The sequence below is a fragment of the Anomaloglossus baeobatrachus genome, chromosome 9, assembly GCF_048569485.1.
Source record: "Anomaloglossus baeobatrachus isolate aAnoBae1 chromosome 9, aAnoBae1.hap1, whole genome shotgun sequence".
NCBI classification, from domain to species: Eukaryota; Metazoa; Chordata; class Amphibia; order Anura; family Aromobatidae; genus Anomaloglossus; species Anomaloglossus baeobatrachus.
Genome location: NC_134361.1, coordinates 23,872,996 through 23,890,904, shown reverse-complemented (window position 1 = coordinate 23,890,904; position 17,909 = coordinate 23,872,996). Strand labels below are relative to the sequence as shown.

General features: G+C 51.7%; 2 protein-coding genes across 2 annotated transcripts in view; both read left to right on the top strand.

The window, feature by feature from the left end:
* The window catches only part of DDX39B (DExD-box helicase 39B), an 86,734-nt gene that overhangs the window by 18,795 nt on the left and 50,030 nt on the right, over positions 1 to 17,909 (top strand). The window lies entirely within an intron of this gene.
* On the top strand, positions 11,503 to 14,018 carry LOC142250944 (uncharacterized). The gene has a single exon (XM_075323283.1). It carries the CDS (start codon positions 11,559 to 11,561, stop codon positions 13,635 to 13,637), a length of 2,079 nt encoding a protein of 692 aa, XP_075179398.1. The 5' UTR covers positions 11,503 to 11,558; the 3' UTR covers positions 13,638 to 14,018.

Sequence of the window (17,909 nt, the reverse complement as noted above, 5' to 3'; positions counted from 1 at the left end):
TCTGTACATGCTAAAACCTGCAGATTTATCTGGAAAATCCAGATAAATCCACAGGTTTGCCGCAGCAAAATCCGCAGAAGCAAGCTCCCGTGGGCACATGGCATGAGTGTTATTGATCGTAGAGGTGCGTTCTTCCATTAATATCATTTACTTTAGTGAACCAGAGGGAGATTGTCGGAGCGGTTTCTTCCTTCCGGAGCCAGGGACACACAATCTTCCAGTCGTGATTAAGGGAATGTGCCCACGATCAGGACTTGCAGTGTTCAGAAAGCAGCGAGTCCTGACCGGGGAGGGGGCCGCATGTCTCCTCCGCAGGAGACCGCAGCTGCTTGTACCCACGATCAGGGTTCAGTGCGCTCCAGTCCCTCGCTTGTGTTCTCCCTACGGAGGCTGCATGGGATTCCGCAGCAAACAATTGACATGCTGCGGTCTGGAAAGTCGCACCACAGGTCAGTGTTTGCTGCAGAAAAAACAAGCACAGTGGGCACAGGATTTCTAGAAATCCATCCACTGTGCTTGTACTGTACAACGCAGCGGTTTGGACGCAGCTGAGGTAGGCTGCATCCAAACCTCTGCAAACACTGATCGTGGGTGCGCAGCCTAAGGCTATGTGTGCACTAGAAAAGTGATTTTTCTCAAGAAAATTTCTTGAGAAACTTCTGGGAGTTGAAGATTACCGCAGTTGCGGTAAAAAAAACGCGGGAAAAATGCATGCGTTTTTGCCGCGATTTTGCCGCGTTTTTTCCGCAGGTTGGTCCCTGCGGTTTTTTTTATGCTGAACTGCAGTAAATAATATAAATAATAGATAATCGATAGATAGACAGATAATGGATAGAGGGAAAGATGGATGGATAGATAGATAGATAGATGAGAAAGACCTATATAATGTCCCACCCCCCTGCATTTTCTAAGCTGGCACCCTTTAGTGACTTTCATGTGGCACTAAAGGGTGCCTAGCCTTGTATTTAGCCATAAAATAAATAAATAATTAAAAAAAAATGACGTGAGGTCCCCCCATCTTTTGTAGCCAGCTAGGGTAAAGCAGATGGCTGCAGCCTGCAGACCACAGCAGGCAGCTTCACCTTGGCTGGTAATCCAAAACAGAGGGCACCCCACGCTGTTATTTTACATTAAATAAATAAATAAATAAATTAAAACAAAAAACGTGGGGTTCCCCCCCCCCAAATTGGATCACCAGCCAAGGTAAAGTGGACAGCTGGGGTCTGATATTCTCAGACTAGGGAGGTCCACTGTTATTGGACACTCCCCAGCCTAAAAATAGCCGGCTGCAGCCGCCCCAGAAGTAGCGCATCCATTAGACGTGCCAATCCTGGTGCTTCGCCTCCAACTCATCCCGTTGCCCTGGTGGCAGACTGGGTAATATATGGGGTTGATGCCAGATGTGTAATGTCACCTGGCATCAAGCCCTGGGGTTAGTGATGTCACGCGTCTATCAGATACCCGACATCACCAACCCAGTCAGTAAGAAATAAAAAATAGACAACAAAAAAAGTTATATTTGAAAAAACACTCCCCACATTCCCTCTTTCACCAATTTATTGACAAGAACAATCAAATCCGGGTCCGGCGTAATCCAATAAGGGGGGGGGGGTCCCACGACGATCCATACCATAGTTACTGTCCCAGTCAAAGAAGAACAGAAGGTTCCCCATTGGCTGGGAGAGTAATGCAGTGACCTGAGCTAACATCAATAGCCCAGGTCACTGCAGGGGATGACGAGCGCTGCTGCCAGGAGGATAGATGAGATCATTACCTGCTGTGATCATCTCCTGTACTGCTGACGTCAGCGCTGTCACTGACTTCTATGCCCGCCGCGTTCTCAGCTGTATCGCGAGAGCCCGTGACGTCACCGCTAGTGACAGTCTCGGGCCACGGGCATAGACGGCAGTGACAGCGGTGACGTCAGGAGGCAGGAGATTGTCACAGCAGGTAATGATCTCATCTCGCCTCCTGACAGCAGCGCTCGGCATCCCCGCGGCTGCACGCACTGCTGTGTGTCAGTGTCTGCCTGCGCTGCAGGGTGACAAGCTGCTGACACTGCGGGCAGACACTGACACACTGCAGGGCAGGCAGCGGCGGGGCCGGAGCGGGACACAGACTGCACGGGCACCTGGAGGTCAAACATTTCTCAAGAAATATCTGCAGCAAAACCGCGGGTAAATCCGTGGGTAAAACGGCCCAGTGCGCACATAGCCTAAAGGTTTTACTATAGATTTTAACCCCGCTGTTCTGTTTGGGTCCATATGATTCGAAATTTGAGACCCTCCATATCACTTATGCGGATCTGAAACTTGACTAATTGACTTTCCATCATTTGAGGGGTTCTTACTATGAGTGTTTTGTTTTTTTTTTTTTTTTGTGCTACACGCTAATTGTTACACTTGTACTGTTTGGGTCAATGTGACCCGATAACGTTTTAGGCCCTGTGCGCACTAGAAAAAGGATTTCTTTATCGTTCCTATGGGAGACCCAGACCATGGGTGTATAGCTACTGCCCCCGGAGGACACACAAAGTTACTACACTCAAAACGTGTAGCTCCTCCCTCCTAGCATATACACCCCCTGCTAGCCAGTCCTAGCCAGTTTCTTGCTTTGTGTCAGGAGGATCCACACACACACATGCATCCCTTTTTGATTTTTCATTTTTTACAAAGATTTGGAAGAAAAGCGGGTCCACTGGACCCCCGGCATGTCCCTTCACACTCCCCTGGCGGCAGTGCTGTTAAGGTTGACTTCAGGGCAGGAGCCCTTCATGCCGCGCTCCTTCAACATCCCTTAGGGGCTCTGATTTGAAGTGGGAGCCAACACGGTTCTCACTGCCTTGCAGGAGACCGGCCTCCATCCGCAGCCCTTGTGCAGGACCCTGCTGGACGGAGCACTGACCCCCACCCCACAGGGACTGGACCCTGCGTCTCAAAGCTAAGTATAGAGACGTTTATTCAGAGGGTCTTTCTGCATGTGGGGCACTTTTATTGGGGGGGACAGTGATTGCTGAATAATGCTGCTTTGTTTACTGTGTTTCCGGCCGGTTCCACAGTTTTTACTGAGAACCGCGCCGATGAGGCCTGATTTTCGGCCGCATGCATAACTTTAGGCCCCGGCTTAGGCCCGCGGCCTAGTTTCGTTTCGTTCCCCTGCATGTCAGGCATGCAGGGGGACGCTGCAGAGCCGCCCGCCGGCCGCTCTGCACAGGGGAGGACGCTCCGTTTTGAGGTGATGATTCCCTCCCCTGTACATCTCCTTCGCCCTCCGATTCCCGCTCCTGGGTTAACCCCCGCCTCCCCCCCTCACTCTGGCGCCATTTTCCAGCGTCTTAGTACACTGGTCGGCGCTGGCTGCCCTGCAGCACAGGGAGGGAATACTGGCTGAGGGTCCAGGCTTGGAATCCGGAGGGCACTCATAATATGGCCTGATAAGTCACAACCCCTGGTTGTGCACTTTTTATACACTCTCAGGCATTCTGAAGGAGTTAATTCTTTATCATAGAATCTCCTCCTCAGCAGCATGACACTCTCAGGCATGCTGAAGGAGTTAATTCTTTATCATAGAATCTCCCCCTCAGCAGCATGTCTCACTCTAGCAGCAAAGCTACAAGGCTGTACTCTACATGTGCTGCATGTAACCTCATATTGCCTGAACCGGCACACTGTAATGGTTCTTAGGTGGGAGTCCCCCCAGGCTGAACCCCTGTCTTGGGTATTCTACGCATGCTGGACAGAGCCCCCACCTCTGCAGCATGTCTCACAGAGCGAGGCTGCAGGCTGTTTCTTTATTATCCACTGCAGGTAGTCTCGTACGGCTATACCGAGCTCCTAACCACTGTGGCCCCTCAGCATGGGGGCTCATTAATGGTCCCTCCAGCTGCTCCGGTTTTGGTGGCTGACCCCCATAGGATTCCTATTTCCAGGGGTCGGCTGTCCCGGCATCTGCTGAGCATGCAGTTCCCCTCTCAGGGCGTTTTCTGCTCGCTCGGCCAAGCTCACAAGGGACTCTCCTTCTGGGCTCAGACCCCGTTCTCCTGACAGGGAGACGCAGGGTCCCCTGTCCTCCCCGTCCCGCAGCTCCGATTACGAGCTGATTCACCGGACGAGGAAGATGTCTCTACCGCGGACACGGACGCTACTTTATGTACATTGATCCGTCCGTAGGTGACGCAGATGCGAATGATTGGCTTGCGTCCATTATTCTTGTGTCCGCCTGATCAGGGGAGTATTCCCCGCTGGCAGAAAGGCACAGTTTACCTTTAGCAGGTCAAGGAGTGTGTTACTTAACCACTCCAGTTTTCAGCCCGCTGCGTCCAAGCCCACAGCCTATCCTGCAGACCCCACAGCGGGGTTCTGCTGCCTGTCTCCCCCTCCCTTCAGAGAGGGTAGCCACTCCGGTCTAGACTGCCCGGTTAGTTGTATCAGTGGCTGACGGCACCTCTATAGGATTCTACCGTACATTAATTTTGTACTGGACCTCACTCCGCTCTGAGATGAAGCGTGTTTCTGAGGACTGTGTTTCCCCTGTCCACCCATGGTGGTCAAGAAGTGGGCTCATTCACTTCAGGTGGCTCAGCCCGGACCGTTATGTCAGTGGCGGATGGCTCCTCACTTAAGGTTCTGCGGTCCGCCCGGTTGTCCTTTGGGCCAAGTCGGTATGGGAACGGCAGGAGCTTGTTCTCCTCAGCTTACAGCAGTGCGGTTTTTTGTAACTTCTCTGCTTCTCTGGAGGAGATGCATTCTCTCACAGGGACTCTATGCCCAAAACGGTTGCCTGAACTCCAGACTTCAGTCTTTTCATCCTCTGCCAGGTCTGCCATGCTAGACGCCGCACGGCGGTGGTCTGGGCTACCTTCCTCGCTATCCGCAGGCTCCTGTGGCTTCGAAATTGGAAGGCAGATGCCTCTATGGAGGTTCCTGGCTGGGCTCCCCCTTGGTGGGCCCAGTTTCCCCGGAACCAAGCTGGGTGAAATTAAGGAAGCTCTTGGCGGGGAGTGTGCTTCCTCGCCACAATCCTAAACCAGGGAACCTGTCCAGGGCAGGAATCAGTTGAGGTTTCGGTGGTTTCCGTTCCTCCATCTGATCGTCCTCTAGCTCGGCCTAGGTTCATAGAACCAAATGGCTCGAAGCTGCGTCTTCAGAAGACCGCAGGAGATGCTGCCACTGAGCCAGCTTCCTCCGAGCTATCTAGCCACGCCAACAACCTCCTTGGTCGGTGGCAGGCTCTCTCCACTTGGCGACGTATGGTTCTAACACGTCTCCGTTCAGTGGGGGCGGGATTATATCTCCCATGGCTACAGGATGGAATTCTGTCCACCCGCCAAACAGATTTTTTCTGTCAACTCCTCCCGGCTCCAAGGCCGCCGCCTTCTCACAGGCCGTGGCATTTCTTGCAGACCAATGGAGTAATTGTACCGGTTCCCGACTGGGAACGGTTCTGAGATTTTTGCTTAAATCTATTCCTAGTCCCCGAAGAGGGCGGTGCCTTCCGACCTGGATCTTTAGCTTTTCAAGCATAGTCAGGTGTGGCGTTTTCACATGGAGTCTCGGTCTTGTTCCGTGTGTTTTTCACCGGATCAATCAAGAACCCAAGGAGATTCCCTAGCAGCCATCGGCATCAGAGATGCCTATCTGCAGGGGTCAATCGCAGTTTCACACCAGCGTTGACTACGTTTTGACAATCGGAGTGGTCCAATTCGTGGCTCTTCCCTTGGGGTTAGCCACGGCCCCTCGAGTATTCTCATTGGGGCAGCTGTGATTAGGGTCCTGCACCCCTAGGGATTGCCAGTGATCTTTTGCCCTGGACGGCCTTCTTGTCGGGGCTTCATCCAGTGCTGACTCTTAGCAGAGTGCTTCGCTCACTCTCGCCACTCTAACCTATTCGGGTGGCTTGTCTTTCTGCCCAAGTCCACTCTGACTTCGAACCAGAGGTTCTCAGGGACGCAATTCGAGACTCTATCGGCACTTGTGAAGCTGCTCTTAGTCGATCAGTAGTCCCTCCGCTGGCGGTCGGCGTCGTTCTATCAGACACCATATACAGGTGCTGGTCAGACGGTGGCATCAATGGAAGCGATTCCTTGCCCAGTTTCTCCTGCGTCCTCTGAGACTGGATGTTTTCCGCTGTACAAGCGAACTCCCTCCTCCCACGGGGTGGTGGCTTCGCCACTGACCAGAGGCTCGTTTCAGTGGTGGCTTCGGCCACTCTGTCTCAGGAGCGCTCCTTCCTGGCCCCGTCCCGGGTGAGCCTCACCAGGATGCTAGTCTATCCGCCTTGGGAGCAGTATATCTCCACCGTGGAGCGCAGGGCGCTTGGACTCTGTCCGAATCAGCCCTCTGGATCAATGTGCTGGAAATCAGAGCTGTATTTCTAGCTCTCTAAGCCTTCACCATCTGTTGGCAGCTAGGCACATTCGAGTCCAGTCGGACAACGTGACAGCGTTTTTCCTACATCAGCTTCCAGGGCGGGACACTCAGCCGCCTGGCAATCTTGGCGGCTCAACATTCTTCAGTGGACAAGGGACTCCTAGTCCACCGTATCCGCAGCCCACATCCTAGATGTGAAAACTGCGAGGCAGACTATTTCAGCTGTCCAACCGTGGTCCACAATCCTCAGGTTTTGCGGTAGACACACTGGTTCATGTTTGACCCCAGCTTCGTCTCTTTACGTATTTTACCCTCTACCTCTTGTCCAGAGTCCTGCGCAAGATCAGTAAAGAGGGCCGTCGGGTCATTCTCATACTCCAGACTGACCCAGGCAGGCTTGGTACTCTGACCTGCTCCTTCTGTCTGTTGGGTTGCCATGGCATCTTCCGGACCGTCCAGACCTTTTCTCAAAAGGTCCGTTTTTTCCATCAGAATTCTGGATTCTCAGATTGACGGCGTAGCTCTTGAGTCCCGGATCTTGGCGACTTCTGGTATCCTTCCTGAAGTCATCTCCGCTATGACTCGAGCTCCAAAGTGTCCTTTGACCTTTTTGGCCTTGCCGACCCTCCTGTCCCTTCCACAGTCCGGTCTACAGCTAGGACTATCCCTCATTAAGGGACAGGTCTCGGCTCTGTCAGTATGTGCCAGCGGCGTATCGTCCGGCTGGCTCCGGTGCGCTCCTTTAAGGGCGCATCTCACATCATTCCGCCTTTCCGGCGGCCTATGGAGCCCTGGGACCTTAATCCGGTCCTCCCGGTTCCCGGAAACCCCCCTTTGCGCCTCTTGGGGAGGTTTCTTTGTTTCATCTTTCACAGAAAGTAGTCTTTCTAGTGGCTATATTTTCCCGCCAGAGAGTTCTGGCTGCACTCTCTCGGAGTCACCCCCTTTTTTTTTGGTCTTTTGCATCAAGACAAGGTGGTCTCCGTCCGACTCCGGACTTTTTTCCCTAAGGTGGTTACTGCTTCCACCTTATCCGGGGCAATTTTCCTGCCTTCCTTTTGTCCGGCTCCTGTTCATCGCTTGAGGAAGCGTTGCATATCCTGGATCTGGTGCGGGCGCTCCGGATCTATGTGTCTCGCACCGCCGTTATTAGGCGGTGCACCTCTCTCTGGTGCTGACTGCTAGTCAGCGTAGCGGTCTCTCTGCATCTAAGCCGACCCTGGTTCGTTGGCTTAGGTCGGCCATTTCGGAGACCTACAAGTGTACTCAAGTGCCTTCCCCGCCGGGGATCAGAGCACATTTGATCAGACCTGTCGGCGCCTTTTTGGGCTTTCAGGCACCAGGTTACGGCTCAGTAGGTCTGTCAGACTGCAGCTCGAATTAGTCTGCATACTTTTTCGAAGCACTACCCAAGGCATGCTCATGCTTTGGCAGACGCGGGCTTGGGCAGACGCATCTTTCCGGCGTCTGTCGCCCATTTGTGAAGTTAGGTTTGCCTGCTTCTCAGTTGTCTGTTTATTCCCACCCATGGACTGCTTTTGAACGTCCCATGGTCTGGGTCTCCCATAGGAACGATAAAGAAAAAGAGAATTTTGTTTACTTACCGTAAATTCTTTTTCTTATAGTTCCGTCATGGGAGACCCAGCACCCTCCCTATTGCCTGTTGGCAGGTTTCTTGTTCCGTGTGTCTTCACCGGCTGTTATTGTTGTAGACAGAGGTTCCGGCTCTTCCGGATTTTACTCTCTCTTCTTGTGGGTGGATGTCCTCCTTCAGCTTTTGCACTAAACTGGCTAGGACTGGCTAGCAGGGGGTGTATATGCTAGGAGGGAGGAGCTACACGTTTTGAGTGTAGTAACTTTGTGTGTCCTCCGGGGGCAGTAGCTATACACCCATGGTCTGGGTCTCCCATGACGGAACTATAAGAAAAAGAATTTACGGTGAGTAAACAAAATTCTCTTTTTTTCTCACGCAATCTCTTGAGTGAAAGATTGGCGCACTTGCGTTTAAAAAAATGCACCAATAACGCATGCGTTTTTGACGTGTTTGTGGTGCGTTTTTTTTTTTTTTACCATTGCGTTATTTTACCAATATCTATGGCAATAACCGCAGGTACCTACAGAAAAGAAGTGACTGCTCATTCTTTTTCTCAAGAAATTCCGCAGAAAGAATTCTCTTGAGGGAAAAAAACACAGCGTGCGCTCAGCTATTTTTGTTTTTTTTTTCCCATAGGTTTTGCTGGGAAATGTCTGCAGAAAGGTTACAACCATTTTCTCAAGAAATTTCTGCAGCAAAAACGCAAAAAAAAACCCGCGGGTAAAAACGCAGCGTGCGCACAGGGCCACATACAGTTCAACAGGTCACCAATTATTTCTGCCTGCAAAATGCATTTGTTTTCCTGTGTACTTCATCTCATTATTCATAAGGGTGGAGATGTCACTGTTCAGTAACCAAGTACTCACCCAGTCACTGTGAGAGAAGACACTGGATTCTGTGAGAGGACCGCGAGCTGTGAATACACCTCTATACAGGTATGTAGCACATAAGCTTTGCTTTTCTTCTCAAATTCTTCAATTCGGTTTAGATTGCATACTGTAAAGCCATTTTTTGATTAGTGTGTCATGATGTAAGCTAATGTGTGCCTGTCTAAAGGTCCCCTAAAGGCCCCGTCACACATAGCGAGGTCGTTAGCGAGATCGCTGACACGTCACAGGTTTTGTGACGTCAACCGCAACCTCGCTAGCGATCTCGCTACGTGTGACACATAGCAGCAGCCGCCCCCCCCTGCGATCTTGCTACGTGTGACACATAGCAGCAGCCGCCCCCCCCCTGCGATCTTGCTACGTGTGACACATAGCAGCAGCCGCCCCCCCCACCCCTGCGATCTTGCTACGTGTGACACATAGCAGCAACCGCCACCCCCCCCTGCGATCTTGCTACGTGTGACACATAGCAGCAGCCGCCCCCCCCTGCGATCTTGCTACGTGTGACACATAGCAGCAACCGCCACCCCCCTGCGATCTTGCTACGTGTGACACATAGCAGCAGCCGCCCCCCCTGCGATCTTGCTACGTGTGACACATAGCAGCAACCGCCACCCCCCCTGCGATCTTGCTACGTGTGACACATAGCAGCAACCGCCCCCCCCTCCCCCTGCGATCTTGCTACGTGTGACACATAGCAGCAAACGCCACCCCCCCTGCGATCTCGCTACGTGTGACACATAGCAGCAACCGCGTCCCCCCCCTGCAGCGATCTTGCTACGTGTGACACATAGCAGCAACCGGCCCCCCGCTGCGATATCGCCGATCGTACCTGAACATCCTGGTCCATTTTTTGATCGTTGGTGTCCTGCTGGGCAGCATGCATCGCTGTGTTTGACGCCATAACAATGACAAGCGACCTCGTTGGCGACTCAGAACTCAGCGACGCAGGCGTGTTTTTGCTTTGTCTTTTGAACACCCCCTCAGCTCCGATTGGTGGTCACATCTGCGTTATGATTGGGTGACCTTGCCATAAAGAAGGCAACGTAGTAGGAAGGAAGCGCTACTGCGTTGCCTTCTAATGGCAAGGTCGCCCAATCCGAGAATGACAGCACGGCAGTAGTGGCCACCAATCGGAGCAGAGCGGTGTGGAAAAGGCAACGCAATAGCACGCCTGGGTGGAAACACTACGCCTCTATCGAGGTCTGAGTCGTCAGAATAGCTGCTGTGTGACAGGATCCCAACGACCACCGAGGTCGTTATACGGATCGCCGTATCGTTGCTGCATCGTGTCTGTTTGCCTTCTCACTTGCGACCATGTAGCGACGTACCAGCAATACTGACCAGGTTGTATCGCTGTCGGGATCGCTGGAACATCACTACGTGTAACGGGAACCTTAGGCTTGTGTAGACTGAATGTTTGTCTAGGAGGGGATGTATTCTCGCTGCTGTGATATATCGATTGCATGGATGAGCGTTGAGTACAGATTTGAACAGGGTCTGTTTTAGGGCCCCATCACACACACACCGGTGCACCCCCCCTGCGATTGCGATGCTGCAACGTCACAAAGGCAAGGCTCCAGCATCGCATGCGCAGCGGTCACACCGCACGCTCTTCATCGCTGGGAGAGTATGATGCGTGACAACCGTTCTGCTACAACACCGTATACTCTATGTATATTATTATTTACTATTATAGCGCTATCAATTCCATGGCGCTTTACATGTGAAAGGGGTGTACATAATAGGGACAATTACAATAATCATAAACAATACAAGGCACAGACTGGTACAGAAGGATAGAGGTCCCTGCCCGCGAGGGCTCACAGTCTACAAGGGATAGGTGAGGATACAGTAGGTGAGGGTAGAGCTGGTTGTGCGGCGCTGTATCAGACTGAGGGCTATTGTAGGTTGTAGGCTTGTCAGAAGAGGTGGGTCTTCAGGTTCCTTTTGAAGCTTGTCAAGGTAGGCGAGAGTCTGATGTGTTGAGGTAGAGCATTCCAGAGTATGGGGGAGGCACGGGAGATATCTTGTACGCAATTGTGGGAAGAGGAGATGAGAGGGGAGTAGAGAAGGAGATCTTGTGAGGATCTGAGGTTGCGTGCAGGTAAGTACCGGGAGACTAGGTCACAGATGTAGGGAGGAGACAGGTTGTGGATGGCTTTGTAGGTCATGGTTAGTGTTTTGAACTGGAGTCGTTGGGTGATGGGAAGCCAGTGAAGGAATGGGCAGAGAGGAGAGGTCGGGGAGTAGCGGGGGGACAGGTGGATTAGCCGGTCACCATAGTTTAGAATAGATTGTAGGGGTGCGAGACTGTTAGAAGGGAGGCCACAGAGCAGGAGGTTGCAATAATCCAGGCGGGTATATGGCGTATACGGTGTCATATCCCCGCTGCCGTTACAGCAGAATACGTACAATGAAAAAAAGTCTAGCTTTTCTTTTCCGTCGTACGAGGCGCACCAGGGGGGCCCGATTGTAGCAGCGTGTCACACAGAGCGAGCCTGCAACGTCACAGATTATACGCTCGAAACGACAACACCTGTGATGGGGCTATTACTGTCGTATATAAGCTATTTTTGTTGTAAAACTGGTTATAGCTTTTTTTTTTTTTTTTCTTTATATAATTTTTTTTTTTTTTTTATTTCATAGTGGTGACTCTACCTCCCCGTGCAAGTTGGGACTGTGCATAATTTCCAAATAATTGGATAAATGGATACAAAATTGGATAAAATGTCTCGAAAACGTCTATTGACTGACGCGGAATTGGAAGAGGTGGTCCACGCCTCTGATTCAGAAGATGATATCCCACAGGAAGACGTGTCCGAAGAGGAGTACCACATGAGTGACGGGGAAAGCAACGCTGAAGAGTCTGATTCTCAAGAGGAACATGAAGAGGAACATGAAGAGGAACATGAAGAGGAACATGAAGAGGAACATGAAGAGGAACATGAAGAGGAACATGAAGAGGAACATGAAGAGGAACATGAAGAGGAACATGAAGAGGAACATGACACCCATTCTGAAAACGAGGATTTAATTTGGAACTTGTGGCCTAGTCAGGCTGGAAAATTGTCCTCCGACAATATCCTAAAAGCTACTCCTGGTCCTACTGGGTACGCTATATCAAGAATATCCGATATAGGATCAGCATTCGCATTGTTCCTAAATACCACGATCCTCAATATTGTAATACAGATGACAAACCTTGAGGGACAACGAGTTTATGGCGACAAATGGGACAAATTAGATGTGACGGCTCTAAATGCTTTTATCGGGTTACTCCTTTTAGCCGGAGTATACAAATCTTACGGTGAAGCAACTAAAAGTTTGTGGAATTCCGAAACCGGCCGCCACATATTCAGAGCTACGATGTCTCTGGAAAGGTTTCATGAGATCTCTAGAGTGCTGCGGTTTGATAATAAAACCGATGAAAATGAAGGAAGAGCTAAAGATGAACTGGCCCCTATTAGAAGTGTTTGGAATAAATGGGTAGAGATTCTACCAAAATTGTATAATATCGGTGAAGCTGTAACGGTCGAGGAACAACTGGTGGCGTTCCGAGGCAGGTGCCCGTTCAGACAATATATACCGAGTAGGCCGGCAAAGTACGGCATCAAGATATGGACACTTTGTGACAGCAAAAGTTCATACGCTGTGAACGCTCAAGTGTATACAGGAAGACATGCCGGAGAAAGAGCTGAAAAAGATCGGGGTATGCGAGGAGCGCTCGATTTGAGTCATGGACTAGAAGGACAAAATGTCACAATGCCGGACATGTTAGATAATGCCACAAAAGGGGTAGTTCATACTCTAGATCAAGCAATATCAACATACACATGCAAACGCAAAACCAACCGCTGGCCAATGATTATATTTTACAACGTTCTGGATGTTTCTGCGTACAACGCATTTGTTTTATGGAGAGAAATCGACCCCAATTGGAACAGAAATAAGCTGCATAAAAGAAGGATTTTTCTCGAAGAATTAGGAAAATCCCTGGTTAGGCCATATATCGAAGCCAGGAAAGTAAACCCCCGAAGTGAGGGAGCGGCAGCCATTGTGAATAGTGTCCAGCACCACGCTCAAGAAAGAGCCACCACCAGCACAGCTGCGATACCCACGGCCTCCACGAGCACAACTACAGTACCCACGGCCTCCCCCAGCACAGCTATGGTACCTACAGCCTCCCCCAGCACAGCTACGGTACCCACGGCCTCCACGAGCACAACTACGGTACCCACGGCCTCCACGAGCACAGCTACAGTACGCACAGCCTCCACCAGCACAGCTACGATACCCACGGCCTCCACCAGCACAGCTACGATACCCACGGCCTCCACCAGCACAGCTACGATACCCACGGCCTCCACCAGCACAGCTACGATACCCACGGCCTCCACCAGCACAGCTACGATACCCACGGCCTCCACCAGCACAGCTACGATACCCACGGCCAACACCAGCACAGCTACGATACCCACGGCCTCCACCAGCACAGCTACGATACCCACGGCCTCCACCAGCACAGCTACGATACCCACGGCCAACACCAGCACAGCTACGGTACCCACGGCCAACACCAGCACAGCTACGGTACCCTCGGCCTCCACCAGCACAGCTACGATACCCATGGCCAACACCAGCACAGCTACCAGCCGAAAAAGGAGGAGATGTAGCTTCTGTCCATCTTCTTGTGACAATAAAACAAATCTGACATGTGCTGGGTGTGCAAAATATGTATGTAAAGGACATGTGTTTTATTATTGTGTTCAATGTATAAATGCATGAACCTGTTTTCAACCTTTTTACAAAGAAAAACTGGAGTTTTTATTATTTATCATGTGGTGTTTTATAAAATATGTTATCACAAAGTTAGATTTCATGTTATAGTAATAGAATTCTAAAGCCTGTTTGTTATTTGTGCGCAGAATGCTGTAAAGTGAACCTACTGTATTTTTCGGATTACAAGACTCACTTCTCCTCCCAAAAATTTGGGAGGAAAATGATGGGGGCGTCTTAAAATCTGAATGTAGCTTACTGGGGGGTAGTGAAGAGGGGTCAAAGAAGCCAGGGGCAATGCTATGCGGTGTGCTTCCGGCTCGGCTCTGTGCGGGGCTGCTTTGCGCAGCAGGCGGTGAGTCACGGGTCATTCTGAAGATGTCGACGGTGAGGGCTTCTTCAAATAATGGCGCCTAGAGTCGGAGCGTGTGCAGATGGAGGTCTTGGCTCAAGCTCTCATCAGCGCATGCGCCAAATCGGCCGCTATTATTTTGAAGAAGCCCTCGCTGCCCACATCTTCAGAATGGCCCGTGACTCACCGCCTGCTGCGCAAAGCAGCCCCCGCAGTGAGTACTGGGCCCGCCTATGTACCACTCGCAGAAGTCCAATATCGCCCCTGCCCCCTGTGTCCTCCCCGCTCCGCTGCCAGCCCCCTTCTCTGGTAAGACACCACTGGATTATAATACGGACCCCATGGGTTTTGTTTTTGTTTTTTTTTTGTTTCTCCTCCAAATTTGGGGTGCGTCTCATAAAACGAAAAATACAGTGATTGCAAGCAGTCCGTGTAATATTTTTCTGAAAAAAATCAATAAAAATTACGTTTTAATTTGTCATTTGTTTATGACCAGCCGTGTTCACATACAGTTTAATAATGTAATAGGTATCCAAATAAAACACAGTAGCTAAAAATAAATATTTTAATAAGTCGGGTCATATTGACCCAAAACAGTACAAGTGTATAGTAAATGCGAACAGAACCGCAGGGTTATGGGGATGTCACAGTGATGGAGGAGGGCACTGGCGCAGGCATGATAGGAGGTTTGTGATTTTACTCCTCACCTGCTGCACCCTCCTCCAAAAAGAGAGGATCCTACTGGACCAGAAAATGTGCAACTTATCACCCTCCTCACCCCCCATATCTCTAGCATGGGGGGGATTCCCCTTTGGGAAGGTGGAGTGCAGGCGGGCCTGGACCCTATACCACCGAGAGAGCGATTTATACCCGGCCTCATGAAAACTGGAGCAGATAGATGGTTTATGCATTAAGATGAAGATACGTTTCTCTTGATCTTTTGTTAGAGAAAAGCCCTGATCACCCTCCCATTGAGTCCGACAATTGGTGTTGGGTTGATTGAAGGGGTTCAGACAGCAAAAAGTATGAGGATAACAAGGGTCTCAATGGCCGTATCAGAGTACGCAACCTCAAAAACAGACTTTCTTTGTCGCTCCATTGGGAGACCCAGACAATTGGGTGTATAGCTTCTGCCTCCGGAGGCCACACAAAGTATTACACTTAAAAGTGTAACCCCTCCCCTCTGCTATACACCCTCCCGTGCATCACGGGCTCATCAGTTTTATGCTTTGTGTTGAAGGAGGCACACATGCACACAATGCTCCACATTTTAGTCAGCAGCAGCTGCTGATTATATCGGATGGAAGAAAAGAGGGCCCCTAACAGGGCCCCCGGCATGCTCCCTTCTCACCCCACTCAGGTCGGCGGTGTTGTTAAGGTTGAGGTACCCATTGCGGGTACACAGGCAGGAGCCACATGCCGTTTTCCTTCCCCATCCCTTAGGGGCTCTGGGGAAGTGGGATCCTAACCGGTCATCCAGCCACTGGGACCGGGCTCCCTCCGCAGCCCCTGGGGGAATCTGCCGGACAGGAGACGGAGTATCGTCAGGGACATGGCCCTGCATCTACAGGTACTCTGTGTCCCCGTTGGGACGGTGCATGAAGCACCTTGGCCTCAGACGCAGCTGCGACTGCGGTGTGGATTTTTTGTCTGGGACTACCGCGCCGACCGTGCCTGTTTGCCGGCCGCGGTTTTTACTTTAGTCCCCGGCTTTTGCGGCCTAGTGTGTTAAACTCCCGCCCCTGAGCCTGCCAGTCAGGGAGAAAGGCGGGACGGTCGGTATGATGCCGACAGTGAGGGCTGGAGCACACTTCGCTGTCCTCCGCCCCCCTCACTGATCACTATGGGCCACCAGGTTCCCGCACTTTTGCGGTTCCGCCCACGGCTCTCTCCTCCCCTCGGAACGCCGGCAGCCATTGTTATAATTCTGCCGGTGGAGGATCTCAGAATCTGCTCCACTGCTCTGGGAGAGGGGGATCCTAACCGGTCGCCATGCCTGGGACCGGGCTCCATCCGCAGCCCCTGGGGGATTCTGACGGACAGGAGACTGGACATCATCAGGGACAGAGCCCTGCATCATAAGGTACTCTGTGTCCCCTGAGGGACAGTGCATGCAGCATCTGTGTTACAAATGCCGCAGCGGTTGCTGAGTGGTTTGTGAGACTGGGACTACCGCGCCGACCGCGCCATGTTTGCCGGCCGCGTTTTTAAATTTAGTCCCCGGCTCTTGCGGCCTAGTACCATATACTCCCGTTCTCGGGCCTGCCAGTCAGGGGTAACGACGGGACGGCCGACTGGACGTCGGCAGGGAGGGCTGGAGCATACGTTGGTATCCTCCTTCACCCTCACTGAGCACTGTGGGGCACCAGTCTTCAGGTGCTGTCCCCCCCTTGGTGCCGCAGTGTATATATATATATATATATATATGTTTATTTATATGGTATATGATCTCACTGTTCGGCAGCATTATTTGCTTTTGGCTGTATACCCTCACTGATTACTCTGCGGACGACATGCTATTGTCTGCTCTTAAAGAGTAAGGGTGCCAAGGCACTGGCTTATTTTACAACCTGTACCTCTTGTGCGGCTATATTACAGGCAGGTTCCACATACCCTCATTGTGTACAATGCTTGGCCCCGAGGGCACTCACTCAGCCGGAGCCTCCGGCACTGGTGGGACCCTCGGCCAGGTGGTACCGCCGGTTTCCACTGCACAGATGACAGGGACAGAGTTTGCATGTTGGAATCAGCAAATCTCTGAGTAGCTTTCACATTTGGGGGTCTGCTAAGATACTGGAAGCCTTGCAGTCCAGACCGATAACACAGGGCCAGGGAGCTGTGCGTTCATCGCTCCAGGGTCCCTCTGGGTCGGTACAACAAGGGGCTCCTGGGGTAACACCCAGATCCCACGGTGAGAACTCCGTCACGGACCGGGGCCTCTGATAGGCTAAGCGGGCCCGCTGGGAACCTTCCCCGACTTCATCAGGAGTGCGTGTTTCGATCACTCTAACTCCAGAGGGGCCGTCCAGAAGCACAGAACTTTACGGACAAGCGCTTACTAAGCGCCTTATTGACACACGTTACCCTTTTCCCCCCTGACGTTGTTAAGGGTTGGGCTCAGTGTCACAGGGTGGATCCTCCACTCTAGGCTGGCGGCTAGATCCGTAGTATTAGTGGCAGATGTCCATCTCTCACGAATGCCACTGACAGGCAAATAAAGCTTATGATGAAATCCATCTATGAAGCCATAGTCGCATCTTTTGCTCCAGCCTTCGCAGCCGTGAGGGCACTCCAAGCTATCTCAGCTTCTCTGGCTGAGATTATTGCGGTTGCACATACCTCTGCCCCGCAGGTTGTGGCCTTCTCTTCTCAGGCTCAGGCGTAGCTTTTTTCGTTCTACGCCATGAACGCCGTTCCTGGACTCTGCGAGCCGTACAGCGGTAGCATCCACCAATTCGGTGGCAGTCTGCAGGGCCATGTGGCTACGTGAATGGAAGGCAGGCTCTGCTTCCAAGAAGTTCTTAACCGGTTTGCCATTTTCTGGCGACCGTTTGTTTGGCGAGCAATTGGATGAAGTTACTAGACAGTCCAAGGGAAAGGTCTCGTCCTTGCCCCAGTCCAAAGGTTTCGGTCATTTCGGTCCTCAGCAAAGTTCCGTTCCTCCACGTCCAACAGGTCAGAGGAGGGCTAGAGGAACTCTTCTGCATGGCGGTCTAAGTCACAAGGCGGCTTCCTCATGACTTCGGCCTCACCAAGACCGCGTCCTCGGTCGGTGGCAGGCTCTCCCGCTTTTGCGACGCCTGGTGGCCACATGTCCAAGACCGATGGGTGAGAGACATTCTGTCTCACGGTTACAGGATAGAGCTCTGCTCTCGTCCTCCGACTCGTTTCTTCAAAACATCTCCGCCCCCCGAGCGAGCCGATGCACT